The following is an 18,044-nucleotide window of genomic DNA, read 5'->3' as shown; positions in this document are numbered from 1 at the left end:
ATACCGTATATTTAAAAAAATCTTATTGTGTTTTTGAATTATTAATTTATTTTAAGCTTCATATAGATCATATGTAATTAATAAAATATTTTCATATATTTTTAAATATATTTATTGCTTACATATTATATATTACAAAAATAAAACCTAAATAAGAAAACTCTAGTCAGGCAATAATTTATCCCTGTATACTCATCGCGATATAATTATTAATATTTCTTATTGACAAATATGTATTGAACAATTTTTTTTTGATATAAGAAATTTATACATTAATTGTCATATAATACATTATTGAAAAAATTTGGTTCAGAAAGGATGCAAATGTAAACAGTATATACTATAACAACATGTGTGTAAAGGTAAAGTTAGAAATTGTATATGTCAACATAAAAAAGTATAAAAAAATTTGCTGCATGAATTTTAAATCTATTTTCTAAATTTAGATAAATGTATTCAAATATATCAAGAGTATTCCCTTTTTCCTTAAGTTAAGCATTGCGCACATATGTGCAACTATAAAATATATATTTTAAATCAAATTTATTATATATCTCTGCTTTTTAATAAGGAAAAATATTAATACTAAGTTTAACGTCACGAAAATTATTATTACAAATTATCTACTTAAATATAAAAATGCACATAACTTATTAATAAACTTATTGAAGAAAACGTGAATGAAATAAATATCACTGATGAAATTTTGCTAAATAAACTACATCTAAAATGAATCCGTAATATCTCTATATCAGAGACATATCATATAATAATAATGAATACGACAAAAAATAATCAAAAGAGAATGGTTCGAAATCTAGAAAGATTAAAAAAAATGGTGTCTTCTATTTATAAAAAAACTGTTAATATATCATTCGCCTAGATCCTCGCTTTAGATAATACAAAAAAATTTGCCAAAGACATTTTGCTGCTTCCTGAGACTCCTTGAAGTCTCTTATGAACGAATAATCACGTAGGCGATGGTTACGAGCTATAGTTCTGCGGCGGATCCTCGCCAAGCAGAGTCGAAGCCGCATGCTGTGTCTGAATCCGAGTCGTTCTGCTGGGCGTTGTTGTTCGTGCTGATGGAGCTGACGGACGTCGTGGACGTTGGTCGACGCTGGACAGCCCGGTTTGGTCGGCTGACCTTGCCCTGCAGTAACGGGGTGGTCGGCTGACTGATGGCCTGCTGCTGCTCTTGCGACGAGCCAAAGTCTTGCGGTCGCCTGCTCTTGCGTTTCTTGATAGGCGCGTATTTTGGCGGTGGCATCAGTTTACGATCCAGCTGAACATCCGAAAGATAATTGAGATATGATGAATACACGAATATGTGATATATGATATTAGTCTATTAGTGTCGCGATTTGTTACGTTATTTATCACATAATAAATAATGTAAAAATTTAATTTAAATGTTAACATAGGCAATATAATGTATATTATGTCACGTTAAAATTAGAAACTCTTTATCTCAAGATGGAAAAATACAAAAGATTTGCTCTATAAATTGAAAAAAAAGGAAGTATGTATATTTTTCATATTTTCATCAGAGATTTTGTTATTTAATTATAAATGTATACACAACAAATTATTGTATATGTTGCGTGTGTACTATCTTGTACAAAATGTTTTAATATTAATCAAAGAAACTTCTTTGCTAAGAAATTATATATTATTTCAACGTGATTATATATTATTTCAATGCGAGACGTGTTGAAGAATCCGAGGAAATGATACCTGAACGTTATCCGCGGATCCCCAGGACTTGTGAATCTTCTCGTTGTTGCTGCTAGCCGTACTGCTGGTTGCCACACCCAGGAACTGACTGAAGGCTTCCGTCGTACGTTTCACGCGAACGTTCAACGAGCCAATTCGTAGGAAACCAAGATCTTTCTCTGTATATTTCAATCAAAAGCTCTATTATGCCGCTTAAGGGGCTTTCTCGTTACTCTTCACCTTATGTTAGTAAATATAACTTTGCGGAAGAATGTAGTCGATTGTGAAAGGAAGGTGTATCTCTGATCATTTTTATTTTGCTACGTTAATTCTACTAGAAAAATGAGAATATAAGGCGCTCTCTTTAAAAATTATACAAGTTAATATTGTACAGTTTTATAAGCAGAATTATTCTAGTTACAAATTTGACGAAAAAGAGATTAAAATTGCTATGTGTTAATTTAATATATTTAGCTTGTTTCATGCGCCAAGTTAGCCTCTACTAAAATGCTTGGACACCAAAAGAATTATTTCTTACCTGCATGCTTTTTCCTTGCTTTTATTTCTGAAATAAAATAGAAAATCATTTGAAACTGCGTCTCGTACATAGCGAGAAATTAGGAGATTGATGTAAGAATATCGTGAGTTAGAATAAAGTGGAGAAAAAATCTATTTTTTTTAGTATACGACTTTTTGTTAGAAGATATATTAATTATGTCTAATATATCTAGTACATTTTAAGGAGAAGCGATTATATATAATTTCTGTTAACGGAACAAACTGCAATTAAAAATTAAAAATTAATTGCCATAATAGAAATGTTATTTTATATATTGTAGTTAATAAAATGATTCGCGCTATTATATAATATGTTAGGAATATAGGGAAATAAAAGGAAAACTATTTCCTATGCACTAAGAAAATTAAATTAATTAAAAATTATGTAGGTGTTAAATAAATTAGTATAAAAAAATAAAGCCTACTTTCCCTTTCGAGAATTATACATCCTGTCATTGTTACTAAGTGTAATAATTATCCAGTGTGCGAATAAAACTGAGTGATGCTGAGAACTGAAGTGAGATACACGTGTGTTTCTCATGCTTGAGTATACATGCTTTATTTATGTACAACGCATCACACAACAATAATAACAAATAATAGCAGCGGTGTGTGTGATGTGAAACAAAGCATCTTACATAACAAATAAATCACAAGAGGTTCTGAAATGGTCTTATTATCGCTCTTAATTGAAAATGCATCATTAAGTTTTTTTTTCGTCATTTGTTACATGAAAAATGTAAGTTTGAAGATAAATTTCGCTTCACACACATCGCCACAGTTACACACAATATTATTTCTCTACGATGCAATCTGATGTACCACTGCCACTTTAACGGATTCGCGTTTTATAATTATAGTAAAACGTTATTAAAACATCGATGATGAAGAAAAAAAATATAAAATGTACGTTATGCACAGAGAGAATAATAAAATTTACCTCCAATTAATATTCAGTTATACATCAAATAATATTCAAAGATATTTAAAAAGCTAAAAAAATTGTCTAGAAATAGTTACCAAATGCATGAATATATAAATTTTAATCAAATATTTGATAACTATTATCACATTTAATTTAATAATATAGTTAATATTTAATGGGTTCAATTATAAACAATTTATTTATATAATTTGAATTTTGATGTATATAATTAAAACTTTAATTATATTTATATAATTAAATCAACTAAATAATTTTCAGTAACAATTATTAAATATTTAATATCTGATTTGATAACTGTAGGGAACATTCGATAAGTATTAAATTATTCAATTGAACTTTATTCATTAACTATCATTAGAAGCATCTTATTTGAGTTTTATATAATAAAATATAGAAAAAATAAATATTAATATACACTATAAATTAATATTATAAATAGTATAAATATAAGAACAATATTTCATGAGTAAAATTTAGAAAAATATTATTCAAATCCAGAACTTTAAACACGATTTGATAATAGTTATCAAATATCTGGTAATACTTATTAAATATTTTTTTTTGCTATTAAAATATGATAACAGTTATTGAGGTTGGACTTGTTAAAAGTTTAGTTGGATAAACCTTATAGTCAATTAAATTAAATTTCGATTCAAAGTCAATTAAATTTAGATTCTCTAAATTAAATACTTTATTCAAATTTACCAATTTACTATTATTATAATGTTTTCCGCACTATTTATCTAAATCTAAAATAGTCATTTAGTAGCTATTATCAAATCTTTTTTCACTGATATCTAAAAATGCTAAAAAATGCTATTTTTATACAGGACGATACAGTTATATTATTCTTTGAGTAAAAGTACGTCAAAGCTAAACATTTTAACACTTTTGACACATTTCATACATATTTAGTGTAACAAAATAATGGACGAAGACTCCTGTCGCTTATAAAATGCCAGAAGCAAAACAGATTCGTATTCGAACCCGCATTTTAATTTTGGCGAACGATATTCCCGAACGAATCTTTAGAGCACTTCGCGTAGGGAGGCCCGTGAAATTTCAAGATACTCACGTCAGAGAGGTGTGCAGAAAAGTGACAGTCATACGTTACTCTAAGAGGTGCGCCTACGTACTTTAATCTGACGGCACAAGCGCTTTACTACTTTAGCGGAGGTGCGCTTCTGAACTTGCCTGAGCGTAGCGGCAGCAGTAATCCCTACAACAGAAGAATACTTCCAGAACCCCGAAGTACTCACCTAGGAGAGCCCGTTAACACCATTTCCATTTCGGCAATTCAAATATATTCGCGTCATACATATCACCCGACCGGTCTACGTACCTTAAATCTAAAGCGACAGAAAGGTATCCTAGAAATCCCGAGGGAGCAGTATTGTCGGTCGCAGTATTGTCGCATGCTGCTGAGAGTTAATTATATAGTACTGACAGAAAACAAAGGTGCTGAGATAGACGTGCAAAGTTTAGTGTACACCAGAAATTACAACGAAATGTTGAAGTCTATCTAAAATGTCGATTTATCTGGTCTATTATTCGGTATTATGCTGTCTAAATCAGTTAGTTAACAACTAGTACGATATCATGCAATTCTCGTATATAGATTAAGCGGAATAGTCATCAACTGGATTGTGCTGGAGCGTGACAGGAGGCGAATACCGCGAAACGAGCGTGGAGAACGTTGAACAATGATCGACACGGGATATACGGGGCGGAAAGCAACGGAACTTTGACGGGACACACTTACAAGCGACGTAAATTACAGTGTACTTCGGAGCGTAATTGGTTTTTCACGAGCGGAGGAGTTCACGAGGCACACACGGCAAGAATTCCTTTAAAAACTTTTTTTTCCAGACGACTTATGTCTTTTGTTTTCAAACTACTTGTTATGCAAACTACTTTTTCTTCGTACAGCCTGTTTCTACAGTATATACAAGACGAAAAATATCTCTCAATCGTTAATAAGTGAAAAGAAAGAAGATTTCGATGTTCCCAGGATTAACTTTGTTACTGCTATTTCGTCGCAAATTGGAAGATGTGGGAAAGGAATTGACGCGAATAATTTACAAAACTTTCCAGTGAAATCTTTTCTTTTCGTCAATATACTCTTTTAAATAGAATCGATGTGTTAATCACTAATAAGCAATGATTTCAGTTATAAGTATAGCACTGTAAGCAATGAAATCTCACCGAGAAGAATCAGTTAGTAGTAGTGACTCTTTCAATCTTATTTCCATTTTTAATGTATTATTAGTTTTAATTATTTTTTAATTTTATTTTTACTTTAATTATTCAATGACATTTTAAAATGCACTTTTATATTATATGAAATAAATTCATAGCAATATATTTTGTTAAAAAAAATATCTGAGTCTTGTTAAAGACTTTTTTTTGTGAATTTATTACATTTTTATTGCTATAATCAATGAAGATGGAGAAGTAAAATGTCAATATTTTCACTCAAGCTCAATGAAATGCTTATCAGTGAAATCTCATCGCTACTTTAATCAGTGACATTTTTTCACTGATTCAATTTAAGAGAATAAATGAGACTATTTCCTCTTAAACGAGATAAGATCGATAGCGTTTTATAAGACGGACAAGAAGATTGATATGGTACAAAACTAGCGATTAATATTCCAAATACAATTTCATAGGGTATTCATAGGGAAGATACTGCTAATTCGCAACACACGATCCGTAAACATTAATCTATCATAGACAAGAACACCTGAAAATATCCGCGGGAGAACGCAACCCTCTATATGAATTATTTACAAAATTTGTCACGTTTCTTTGTGGCACGTTTTTTTTTTTTTTTCTTAGAGAGGGAGAATGTACTCACTGTGGAACGTGTCCTGGCTGACTGCTGCCTCCTGCGAAACCAGATATTGCCTAGCCTTTCTACCACTATAGTCGCGTATTTCCTGATTCGCGCCTGAAAATATATTTTCAAAAAAATGTTGAAAAATGTGAGATATTACAATCACGACGCGCATCTTTTTGCCATCGCATCTCGCCTTCTTAAATGGCATGGTATATTATCAGCCTGATAAGAAGTTCAGTAATATATTAGCACTGACAAACAGTGAAATCTCACTGAAAAAATCATAATATTTAAAAAAGTAATATACATCAAAAATATTATACAATACAGAGAAAAAAGTGTCAAATTAAAACTTACACACTCATATGAACGCGTTCATTGTTTCATATATACGCAACAATTTATAATCTTCTTAGAAGAATTTAAAAATCTTAAATTTCAACAATATTATAATTTTATTTCAATATTACAATTGTCATTTCAATAAAATAATTATTTTAACTCTAAGAAAATTATAATCTTCCATTTGAACACGTGTTATTTTCTATCCAACATTTTTTCATCTCCATTCAAGAAAATTATTCTTAAATAACAAGAATATATTTTTCTTGGTTGAACTATGTAAAATGTCTTCAGCCAAGCAAATTTTCTTTGTTTAACGCAATATAATCTCATTTCAAGATTTACATTTTTAAACTAGATATTGTCAAAATAAAAATATTTCTTTTTTCTGTGTATTATATAATATTACTACACAGGATGTCTTGTAATTGGTGAAAAATCTGCTAATGACAGATTCTTGAGATCATTTGGAGTCGATTTTTCCTCAGCGAAAATATCGAGAGAACGCCATCATTTTTTGCAAGTTTCCAATTTTTGTCATTATATATCTTTGTAACTAAATTAAAATTCTATTACAGTAAACTCTATCTGAAATTAACTGAAAAATATAATTTTGGTAATTTTTTAACTTTAAAAAGTTTAGTTTGCAAAAAGCGCCTTTTTCTTTCAATCGCTTATAATTCGGAAATTATTGATGCTTCCACATTTTCGCTGATTGTGAAGAAAAATCGTCTCCAAATGATTTCAAGAATTTGCCATTAGCAGATTTTTCACCAATTACAGAACATCCTGTATAATATTAAAAAAGTTACATATATCATAATATAATATAATATTATACAATATTTTATATATATATATATATATATATATAAATATATATATATATATATATATATATATATATATATATATATATATATATATATATATATATATATATATATATATATATATATATATATATATAAATAATATATATATATATATATATATATATATATATATATATATATGCGTGTAAGATTAATTTATAGTAATATATTTTGTTAAAGAAATAATCTAATATTTATCTAATACTTATCAAGAGTCTTGTTCATTTTTTGTAAGTTTAATAAAATGTATAAGAATGAAGAAAAATGTAATATGTATGCATATAATTCTGAATTTGAATATTAAATATTATTACTATAATCAATGAAATAAAACGGAAAAGTAAAGTCTGAGTGTTTGAAGATCAGTGAAATATATAAATACTAACCTTTAGTGAATTCCTGTCACTGCTTTAAACAGTGACAATTTTAATATTTTAAAATTATAATTTGATTGAACCGAGCAATTTCCTAAAAAGAATAATAAACTCTTGCATATACTCACCGTACACTTGAACCAAAAGATTGAAAATATTCTCATGGCCGAATTGCATGGCGATGTGCAGTGGTGTATAGCCCTAAAACGATAACACAAATTCATTTGATGTACTCGTTTTCGCACATATGTAACGATTCTCGATCGTTTAAAAAATAGTAGACCTATCTCTTCCACATCTTTCCGCTGTGCTAAACACACAGAGAGCGCGCGCCGTTTAAATTATATTGATTACCGAGCGTAAGGAGAGCGTGTATCGATATAATTGGCCGAATTAAAAGACTGACAATACATACTGACGTTCGACCAGCGTGTAATATCACGCAAACGTAATGTTCGCATCTTTTCACGTTGACGCAAGGTGCGCATTATTAATACATTACGGATACGTTCGGTCTACAACGCTGTTTAATGAATAATTTATTCTCTAATTGCGCGTGTGTATGCGTGTACCTCTGCGCTGTCCGCCGCGTTTCCGGCGTCCCGTACAAAAAGGATACGCCAATCTTTCCCGCTGGAAGGAAATCATAATAAGGTGGATGAAAAAATAATAGAGAGGCCGGTATCACACCTCTCTCGTCGCAAGTACCGACGCGTTGCGTATCTTATTACGATTTGCTCGAATGCGTGACGCACCTTTGCGAGTGAGCGAGACGATATAAGAATGAGCGATGAAAAAGGGAGAGAAAGAGAAAAGGGGCCGAGAGAGGGAACAGAGGGAGGGGGGGGAGGAAGAAATTAACAGAACAGTACCGTCGCAGAGACAATGAGTAATTAATGGCATCGTATTATGAATATCATCTCGAGCGTGCGAATTCGCATTTCCGCGACAAAGACGTCGCGATCCGAAACAATCCTTACGTGCGTGCGTACGTGCGTGCGTGCGTGCTTGCATACGTGCGTGTACGTAAGGGACGGCGACGCCGCGAAAACTAGCCTCGCGTGCATCGCCCTTATCGCCCTGCACGCATGCACTTTCATCCGGCTCCTATGTGAATCTTTTTTCGAACACAATGTATTCGAAACGGATAAGATAGATAACAGATCGTTGGCCGCCGGTTAATCTCGGACTTGGACTTCGATCAACATTTTAATTGGAGGTTTTAATTAGAGCGTATTCTTAATGTTCATTTAATGTTGAAACTGAAAAAAAGCTCCGATCTCAAGTCAAGAGATCATTTCCTGATACAAGTTCGCTGTTCGTCGATCTGAACAACAGGACGTGCGTGACTTTAGACATATCACGTAATAAATCGATCCTACGTACAAATGAGCAGTCAATGAACACTATGTATTTTGTGATCAAGCTAAGCGTATTATTAAACTAAGATGTATACGAGTTTCAATGTATTATATACATATAATGCACGAGACAAAAAAGAAACGAACGTCAGTTCGCGCTTATTAAGTGGATTATATTATTTCGTACATATCTTTATTAAGCGTCGTTTCATTAAGATACGGTATATCAGATTGATCTACAAAAGCGAATGTTAAAAGCGGGACCCTTACATTCTGCTCATCGTGACGAGCGACACGTCGAGGTCCTCGGGGCATCACCGTTACATGCGCCATTTATCGCAAGGGCAAAAGTATTAAGAGAACGTTATCTCGCAATTAGTATCGTTCGACTCGGACGGAGCAGGTGAAAAAAAAGGCTTGCTTTTCCAGCTCGCACGTCAAATAACAGCTGCCGCTCCGACGTTTACCAAGATAATATGATACGTGCAGTCGATGCGCGGCGGACGCGACACTGCGTAATAGTGTCATGATAGTCGTATAAATGAATGCGATAAGAGATCCAGGAATTATTGATCTCTCCTGTCGTCATAAAAGATTTTAATTACCGAGATAATTTACGCTCTCTTTACGTTGAATACTGGCGAGGGAATCATTCATGACGCTTTACAGCGTGAAATAATTGCTTGCTCTTACATGTATCTCACGCTTATATTTACAATTAGATAAAAATATCATTTATATTCTTCTCTTTAGATACATAGCTTTAAATCCAAATTTTATACCTTAAGATCGTTTGACAGTTAACGCGCGTCGTCGCTCAACGTACCTCTTTCGTGCTGAGGAAAACTGGTTTAATTTAGATAAAATTCACTGGAAGCCGATTGGCCGAGAGCAGGCCAAGCAACAAAGTAGTGTGGATTAAAATATGCAAAATGCGAAGTCGCAATATACGAGGTGTTTGTATAACCAAACCTTGAAAGAGATTCCGATAAAAATAAATGACAATGTATGAGAGTGTGTCTTTTAAATTGTAAATTAAATTATAAATAGTTATTTAGAACGCCAATAAAAATAAAATTGCAATTTATTAAATAATAAAAATGAGATAATATAATATAAAGTAAAATAAAAATTAGCTAAATTTAATATTATTTTCAATCTAATATATATGTATATATATTTTCATATTTATATGATTAGCAGAATTATTGAATAAGAGATTAGATTGAATTAGATTAGATTAGAATTCTTTGACGCGACATGGTGGACTCGATCCTCTTTTCTTTGCTCACACATTTATTTTTTATCAAAATGCATTCGGTTGAAATTAATTGTAAAATATAAGATTCTTGTAGAGTATCTTTTCAATATATATATTTTTAGTGGACTAATAAATTTAAAAAAATATTTATTGCATATGTATATAAATAAGTTTACTGGAATTAAATTTCAATTTATCAGTTTCTGAAAATACTTATTGTTAGATTATCTAAATTTCTCACAAAATATGATTTCAATTTTGTAATCTCTGACTTATATGATATATATTTTTATATATAAATTTTTTATTTTTTTTATGCTACAAATAACAATGCTCATTATTCAAAAACGAAAAACTATCGCGCTCTAAAAATTTTTACATAATGTTCGCTGTGAAATAGCTAAATATGTTTGTTAAATTGTATCGGCAAAGTTATCGGAATTAAACGTTCTTTCTCGAAATGGCAAATCTCAATTTAAAAATATTGTTCTTTGAACAAGTTGTAACAGTTTCATAAATGACAAAGAATTAAAATTAAAAATTCAGCAGATGAATATGATATGGATATCAACACTTTTAAATACATCGAGTGTGTCGTTAATTGTTAATTATTTTTCATCGACAGCTTATTCTTTGCTTTTTTTTTCTCTCGACAGTCTTTTGCCTCCATAATTCGCAGACAGTATCTATGGTAAAACGAAAGTGTGGTCGGTCAGGGACACCCTGTACTCTTGCCGCGGGCTAGCATTCGTGAAAGAGTACGCTGTAGCGATGCTCGTGTCGATAAGTACGACAAATTGCGCGTAATTGTATACGTATGTATGTGTATATGTGTGCACGAGTCATTATCTGGCGGAGGTGAAAATGCGGACGATCTACTTGAAAGTACGTTTTATAAAAATATGCGTAACATTCATGAATAAGGAAAACACAGATGTACATATATAGAACGTAAACTATATATACTGCTATATATTTTTTATATTTATCACATATACAGGTATGTGTGAAGTGAAGACGAGTAAATATTTTTAGAAACTTTTGATTCTATTTTTACGTTGGAAAAATTCACGAGCATAATTTAAGTTTTTTTTTTATATACACGAATTATTAGATGAATGGTAGGATGAAAATGAATTACAGAGAAAGCTTTTTGTAAATTAAAGTGTGCATGTGTGTCTAAGTATGTAAAACGCAATAGATTTTGCTTCAATTCTGCTTGCGGTGCGCGTAATTGTAATACATTAAAGCTATGCCATCAGTACAAAGCACGCGGCGGAAAAATGCGTAACGAAAGGGTCGATTTGAATCTCTACAATGCTTTTACCCTCAATTAAGCCCACCCTCGAGATAGACCGGGCGCGACATTTGGCGGCGCTATGAAGGCGATTAAAAAATCGTCCCCGTCATCGTCCGGGTTCATGAACGACTGTATATTGTTGGCGTTTAATATCGAACTGCGCAATAAACGATAGTGACAAATGTGTCAAAACCGCGATGGTAGTTATCGAAACGCGGGCCGCACCCTTCGCGCTTTCGCACCCTCGCTTATGATACGCTAAGCCGGGAGAGAAGGGTTGGTAGTTCGCGCGTTGTAAAGAGAATGTCCCCACCTCTAAAAATTTCTAATTTATTTCACTTTAAAATCCCCGCGCCTATAGATACGCGCGGAAAAAATTCACGACGGCCGTATATATATACGACGATCACATATAGAGCGAGAAACGGCACGTATGGGGTAGACTTCGTCGCGCGTCACCCTTTTGCCAGCTCCAATAGCGTGCGACACGTGTGTCCTCGCGACAAGTGGCGCGACACCCCCTGGCCAATTCACACATGCTTCCTCACGTATCCCTTCGCGATGTGCATGTACGAGGTGTCGCACAAGTAGCTCACCGCAATTCTGGGAGTTCGACTCGAAGAGAAGGAGCATTCGTTGCTTGAATAGGAATAATCCAAGCAATAATCTTTGAGTCAAAAAAAATATCGAAAGCTTTAGGAAATTTTGATGAATACAGTTAGTAACGTTATCCTTTCGAAGAAAAGTTGTCAAGCATTAGTTATAATATTTGAATCAAAATATTCTAGGGGACTCAAATGATTAGAAAGAGATCCAAAAAGTGGGGAGACTTGAATTTATATACCGAATTTATATTTCTGCGATATCAGACGTGGAAACGAGTGATTTCTCAAACACCCCATAGATGGGTGGGTACATACGCGCGGAAGGCCCCCTTCCATTTTTATGCTCTCCCGACGATATTTTAAAGTAGCAATGTCCCGGAGCACACGGAGCCTCGAGACAATATCGCGTCCCTACCGCCACTTCGTCTTCGTCTTCGTCTTCCACGTCTCCGTTCTTCTCTATTCGAGAGTACGCGCGCTAACGTGTCCCTTCTTCCTGCCTCTTCATTTCTCGCTCTTTCTCTGTCCCTCTTTCGTCTTGCAGGAACAGGACAGCTGCCGGCCACCAATATCACGCACGCGTATATCACCGTTGAGGATTTTCAATTTTAATATTTTCCTACATCGGCCCGCCTTTACGAGCCGCTATATCATAACGGCGCTTCTCCTTTTCCTTCCTGCTGCCTTTTCTGAAAGGGAGTAAGAAGTCCGGGAAAGAAGCCCGCACGTTTCCAGTTATCTTCTTCCTCAACATAGGCTCACGCTTGAAAATCGGTGGGAAGGCAATATCGTTTTCCACGATGTCTATCGTGTAGACATTTCTTATATATTTCGCGTATATTTCGCGTGATAGAGTTTAACCCCACGAGCTGGGTAGAGCTAATTCAAAAAATAAGAGATACGTAATTCTCTTATGTACGCCGTCAAGATTTTGAGGTTGAAATTTTTCGGGGAAAGTGGTCTTATATATAATAATAGTTTACTCACGTTTTAATTTTATTACGATTTGAATTTTAATAATTCACAATAAAGTGTGAAAAATGTCACAGATAATTTTTCTCTTATTACTGTAATAATTTCTCAAAAATTCAATTCTTGGAATACGACTAATTTACTTAGTATATTTTTAACGCTTAATTCTCGATCACGAATCAGAGATTATGTTTCAAATGAATCACTCGTTGCACGAGACAGATTCTGATTGCATCTACTGAAGCTTTAATCGGGATCGTCGTTGACTGTCGTGCGCCAGGCAAGGATGCAGGCGCCACACGGGCGGCTTACAGGGACACCCTCCCTTTCCCCCCCCTCTCCCTTCCCCTTCTGGGGGACACACGGGGAAACGAACGCGGCCATCCCCCGTTTTTTGCAGGGATTAAATGCGAGGCGATGCCGCGATAAGCCGGTAGAAAACCACGGTAGAAGCGGTACCGGTGACAGATTACGCCGGTGACTGCGATCCGCCTCTTCGTCCACAGCCGACCAGGGATTAAAAAAATCGTGAGCGACGGAATTCTTATACGATAAGTGAGTCGGAGAATAAAATAGCCGCGATTATGGACCCCTCACACTATGATTTTTCACGCTAAGAGTATCAGATAGTCCTTGAGAAACATTCTCGACTTGTATCGAAAATTCCAAAGCTTGTGAGACGAAGCTGTGAAACTCGACACTAACATCAAATAAGGTTCTTAAATTAGATTAAAAAACGTCAAGAATTCAACAAATAACGGTAATGCGTACACAGTAAAAAATTGTGCGTCTATATGTTAAAATTTTCTCGTGTTACCACGTTTTGATTACTACTTCAATGTAAAATTAACATACAGCTGATGTGTTATTATTTTTATAACATTTTCATGTGTTACATTTATGTCAATTTCATAACTTAACACTTTGGGTATGTCTTTTAGAAATGAAATATTATTTTGAGTGCTTTTAACACATCATTAACAATCAACATGTTTCAAAATTAATTTAACATTCCAAGAAAAGGTTAAAATAAATCTTCGAGTAAACATGAACTTTAAAATATTCTATCAAAGTTATCGTAATTACTCTTTTATATAGCTTTTAATTAATTTGTATGATATTTTTACATCACACTTAAAATCACAATAACAAAAATAAATGTGAAGTTTTGTGTCAATTGCTTAACATTTCTAATTTGTCAATAAATAACACACAATAAATGAGTTATTTTAACTTAAAATTTAGAGTGAACTTTCTGGGACATGGAAAAAAATGTTAAAATTAACATTTTATTTTTTACTGTGCATGCGCGCGAGAGGGAATAATTTGATTAATTTGCATATTACTATGCTCTTTGTAAAATTTACTCTCGACTTTTCCTGACTTTTTTCAGTAAACCTGTCGGAGAAACCGGTATCGATGCCTGCGAGCGACGGATATTAGCCATGGATAAAGATCGTATCGAGCGATTCTACGAGAAGTCCCACCGGATGATCTTTTTTTTCACTCGTTTCTCTCCTATGTCCTCTTTCATTTGCCGCGGGATTGGGGGAAAGCCGGTGGCCAGGATAAGCCGTAGAAAAGCGCGGCGCGGGAGCGACGCCGGTGACAGATTACGCCGAGTCGCGCGATCCACAGTCTGGTCCTAAAGCCGTGGAAAGGGAAAAAGAAAAAAAAAAAAACGTCCAGAGAGGATTCGCCGAGGACAGATCCCTCGTCCGGGGTGTGGATTACCTATTCTACATCGGTACGTACACGAGCGCGACCGTATTCATTATATCCGGGCTGCGTTAATCCTCGGCAGCGGCGCATCGAGTCGGTCGGAATTGTCATCGGGGAAGGTACAGGAATAGCGACGCGTGCGCATAATATGTTTCCCTGTATTATGGAGATCTCTGATGTACACTCGATTTCTCTCCCATTACACGAGTCCCTCTTTTTTTACCGATACTTCGGATCATTCGTCTTTCCGATATCGCACAATTTGAAAATTAACAAGATACTGATGTAAAAGAGGTTCTTTTCTCAATATTCATTTTTTTTCTATAGAAAAAAGGCCAGGGAGAATGAAGGTGAGAAAGGTACTGATTGTGAGGTGTCGACAGGCCAGTTCGGATTACACTGCGGAAACAAATGATCTACCGAGCGTGCGAAGAAGGAAGACCTTTATAAGAAGACAAATGAGCCGGCTTTCAGAATGTGTATGTGCTTCGAGTTCAATTTCAATCTAATGACGGGTCGATATGAAAATTAAGCGAGTCGCTCTTCACAATTTTTTACACGTTCGCATAAAAATTACAAAACGGTTCATCGCTCAAAAGTCTTATTTTTTAATTTCGAAATAAATAAATAGATTAATTATATCCAATACAATATACGTCTATGTCGACGGAAAATCAAAAGTAATTAAAAATAATTAAATTAATATAACTATAAAATAATTTTATTATCCGTGTAATAACGAGACAGTCGCGACGGAGTTTTTCGCGAGCCGCTAACGAACGAGGGATCCCGCTCTTTCTGTCCTCCTCCTCTATAAGTACTCGTCGTCCCTCGTGTTGTGAAGCACTCCCGGCTTATATAAGTCTTATAAAGAGCAAAGCGGCGGGACCACACACGTCTGATCCTATCTGCAGGCTTTTCTGTGCGCTTCTTTTCTCTTTCCCTCTTTCCTTTTCTTCCTATCTTGCTTCCTTCTTACGCGGACTGACTGTTCGTTTGTTCTACCTCTTACAACGCGAATCGTTCCCTAAACCGATCCCGCTCTCCGTACGTCCGGCAAATTATACGCGATCGTGGCAAGGATCGCCAAGGATTCTCGGTCTCGATGTTATCCGAATGTATTTGATGCGCTTCATTTCGATAAACAAGCGGTATCGATGTAGGAAATAAAATTCGATTGAAGCAAACATTATCTTGATCTATGAATTATGAATTGCTATTTTTATCGATCGCAATTTTATCATTAAAAAATACAATTTAATATAGTTGAAAGAATAAGACACTTACCCCATTCTGCATCGTTCGATGAAGACGTCCGATAATTGAAAACAGAAAAACATAAAAAATTAAGTTGACCTCCAGTCCTTACACTATGGTTTGTAAAGATTAGTAATACAAGATCAAATATAATATAAATCGCTCTAATATATTCTGCAGATAAAAATTCCGATTTAAAAATTTTTCAACTTAAAAATCCAGAAAATCTCTGGTTTTAAATAATATTTTACTCAGCAAGTTCAGAGAAAAAGGACACTCACCGTGGTCTCGTTGATACTCTTGTTGTAGTTCTTGTAGGTGCCCGCTATTAATTTAATGATGTTCTCCTCGCCGTGTTTGGCGCCCCAATGTAAAGCCGTCTGCAACACGCGCGAAGAAAGACAGGGTCATAATTCGACGGTCATTTAAATCGCGCGAGACCGGGATTAGCGAGGAAGCCAGCGCGCGATGGGAAGGTGATAAGTAAAAATGTATCAGTGCCGAGATTTATGACCGCGGCTGCGGATTTTTCGGGCGCCGAAGGTGGCCCGATTCCAGAGACACGACGTGAGCAGCTGTAACATATTTTCGGGATGACGCGTCCGTGAAATATTCGCGAATTAAGCGACGGCAACGACCCGAGTGTCAACTGGAACAAGCTGAATGAATGAAAACCATCGTCGGGATGTATTCGAGAGAGAAGAAGAGAAGAACTCTCACACTGACAATCGATTACAGTCGGAGCTGAGAGGAATAAATGTGATTTCAGGAAAGCTGGAAAGAACAAATAGACCAAGCTTGAATTTTAGTTTCACTTAAATGGAAATTATACGAAAATTCTTTGAAGAGTACGAGAGAAATCTTGGCTTGATTGCAGCAAAAGATGGTAACAGTCGCGTATTTTCCTTTTCTTAATACATTAATTATTGTATATTTCTATATTCTAAATGTATATGCTATATATTTTTATAATTTTTATGAATATTTTTAAATTAATCAATTAGATAAAACAGATAGAGAAAGAGAATTAGATATGGTAAAGAATAGATACTGTAGTTATGCTACAGCTATTATGAAACATAGCCTTCTTTTTATTTATATTTTTATTGCATACTTTGCTTTTCATATACCTAATATTATTATTGTAATATTAGATCCTCACTTTTCTGAAAATGTGTAATTCTGATACAATTAATAATACCGTTAAGAATCTCGCGACGAAGTCTATCGCTTAATTGCAGTCACGTTCGATTACCCGCATTATACACTCAGCTGTCGAATATATATGTACCCGACTGTAACCGCACTGTGAACCCTAGAGTCCAGTGACCAAAATTAACGGCGAAAATTAATCACCAAACCACGGACGCGACGTCGACTATTAACGCGACATTCTCCGGCGAGTCCTGATCCGGGGGAAGCGCGCTCTAAAAGGGCATACACGTTTTTCACAGTAAAGAGAAAGAGAGAGAGAGAGAGAGAGATGGTAGAATAAGCAAGCTTTCGTAGCGGGACATGCGTTTTAATTTTATCAAGCCCGCGCATCCCGCGGGTAGATTAAAAATAGTGTCGGTCTCCAGATTCGCGCGGGAACGTCAACGAAAGCTGCCCTCGACCTGAAGCCGGCCGCTCGTACGTCGGCCACCCTCTGTACGGCGGTGGACCGCAAGTCGCGGACCACCTCATTAGCGGGCCGGGGAGGAAAAAAAAGACTTGTTCTAACGAGGCTACGTACGTAATGACGGGAACCACGAATGCACGAATGTGTGTACGTGAGCTGGCATATATGTATACGTGCGAATCCCTCGCACAGACTCCGTCGCGCGACTCTCTCATTTTATATGCGCGGCCCCCGCGGCAAATTAACGGACGACGGATCGAAAGGTACGCGACACTCGCGTCGTGATATTACG

General features: G+C 35.0%; 1 protein-coding gene across 3 annotated transcripts; it reads right to left on the bottom strand.

Moving 5' to 3' along the window:
* Nucleotides 1-139: 139 nt before the first annotated feature.
* On the bottom strand, nucleotides 140-16,188 carry LOC140676462 (uncharacterized). Of its 3 annotated transcripts, none has more exons than XM_072911550.1 (6): nucleotides 6,081-6,173; nucleotides 4,563-4,638; nucleotides 4,415-4,439; nucleotides 2,255-2,281; nucleotides 1,738-1,895; nucleotides 140-1,285 (listed from the first exon to the last, which is right to left on the bottom strand). In XM_072911550.1, exons 2-6 carry the CDS (start codon nucleotides 4,635-4,637, stop codon nucleotides 992-994), a joined length of 579 nt encoding a protein of 192 aa, XP_072767651.1. In that variant the 5' UTR covers nucleotide 4,638; nucleotides 6,081-6,173; the 3' UTR covers nucleotides 140-991. The 3 variants fall into 3 exon arrangements, with proteins under 3 accessions (XP_072767651.1, XP_072767649.1, XP_072767650.1); XM_072911548.1 differs by lacking the exons at nucleotides 4,415-4,439; nucleotides 4,563-4,638 and adding exons at nucleotides 7,782-7,854; nucleotides 9,285-9,499 and having other exon boundaries at nucleotides 141-1,285; XM_072911549.1 differs by lacking the exons at nucleotides 4,415-4,439; nucleotides 4,563-4,638 and adding exons at nucleotides 7,782-7,854; nucleotides 16,162-16,188 and having other exon boundaries at nucleotides 142-1,285.
* Between the last annotated feature and the right edge of the window lie 1,856 nt (nucleotides 16,189-18,044).

Source organism: Anoplolepis gracilipes, chromosome 2, assembly GCF_047496725.1.
Source record: "Anoplolepis gracilipes chromosome 2, ASM4749672v1, whole genome shotgun sequence".
Classification (NCBI taxonomy): domain Eukaryota; kingdom Metazoa; phylum Arthropoda; class Insecta; order Hymenoptera; family Formicidae; genus Anoplolepis; species Anoplolepis gracilipes.
This window is presented reverse-complemented; position numbering and strand designations above follow the sequence as displayed.

Bases quoted from the DNA above. Each gene is read 5' to 3' on its own strand.
- LOC140676462 (XM_072911548.1), bottom strand. From the start codon at position 9,347: ATGGCGCATGTAACGGTGATGCCCCGAGGACCTCGACGTGTCGCTCGT. The intron at 2,282-6,080 runs GTGAGTACATTC...ATTTTATTTCAG, and splicing joins CAGCCAGGACACGTTCCACA to AAATAAAAGCAAGGAAAAAG. The intron at 1,896-2,254 runs GTAAGAAATAAT...TGAAATATACAG, and splicing joins AGCAAGGAAAAAGCATGCAG to AGAAAGATCTTGGTTTCCTA.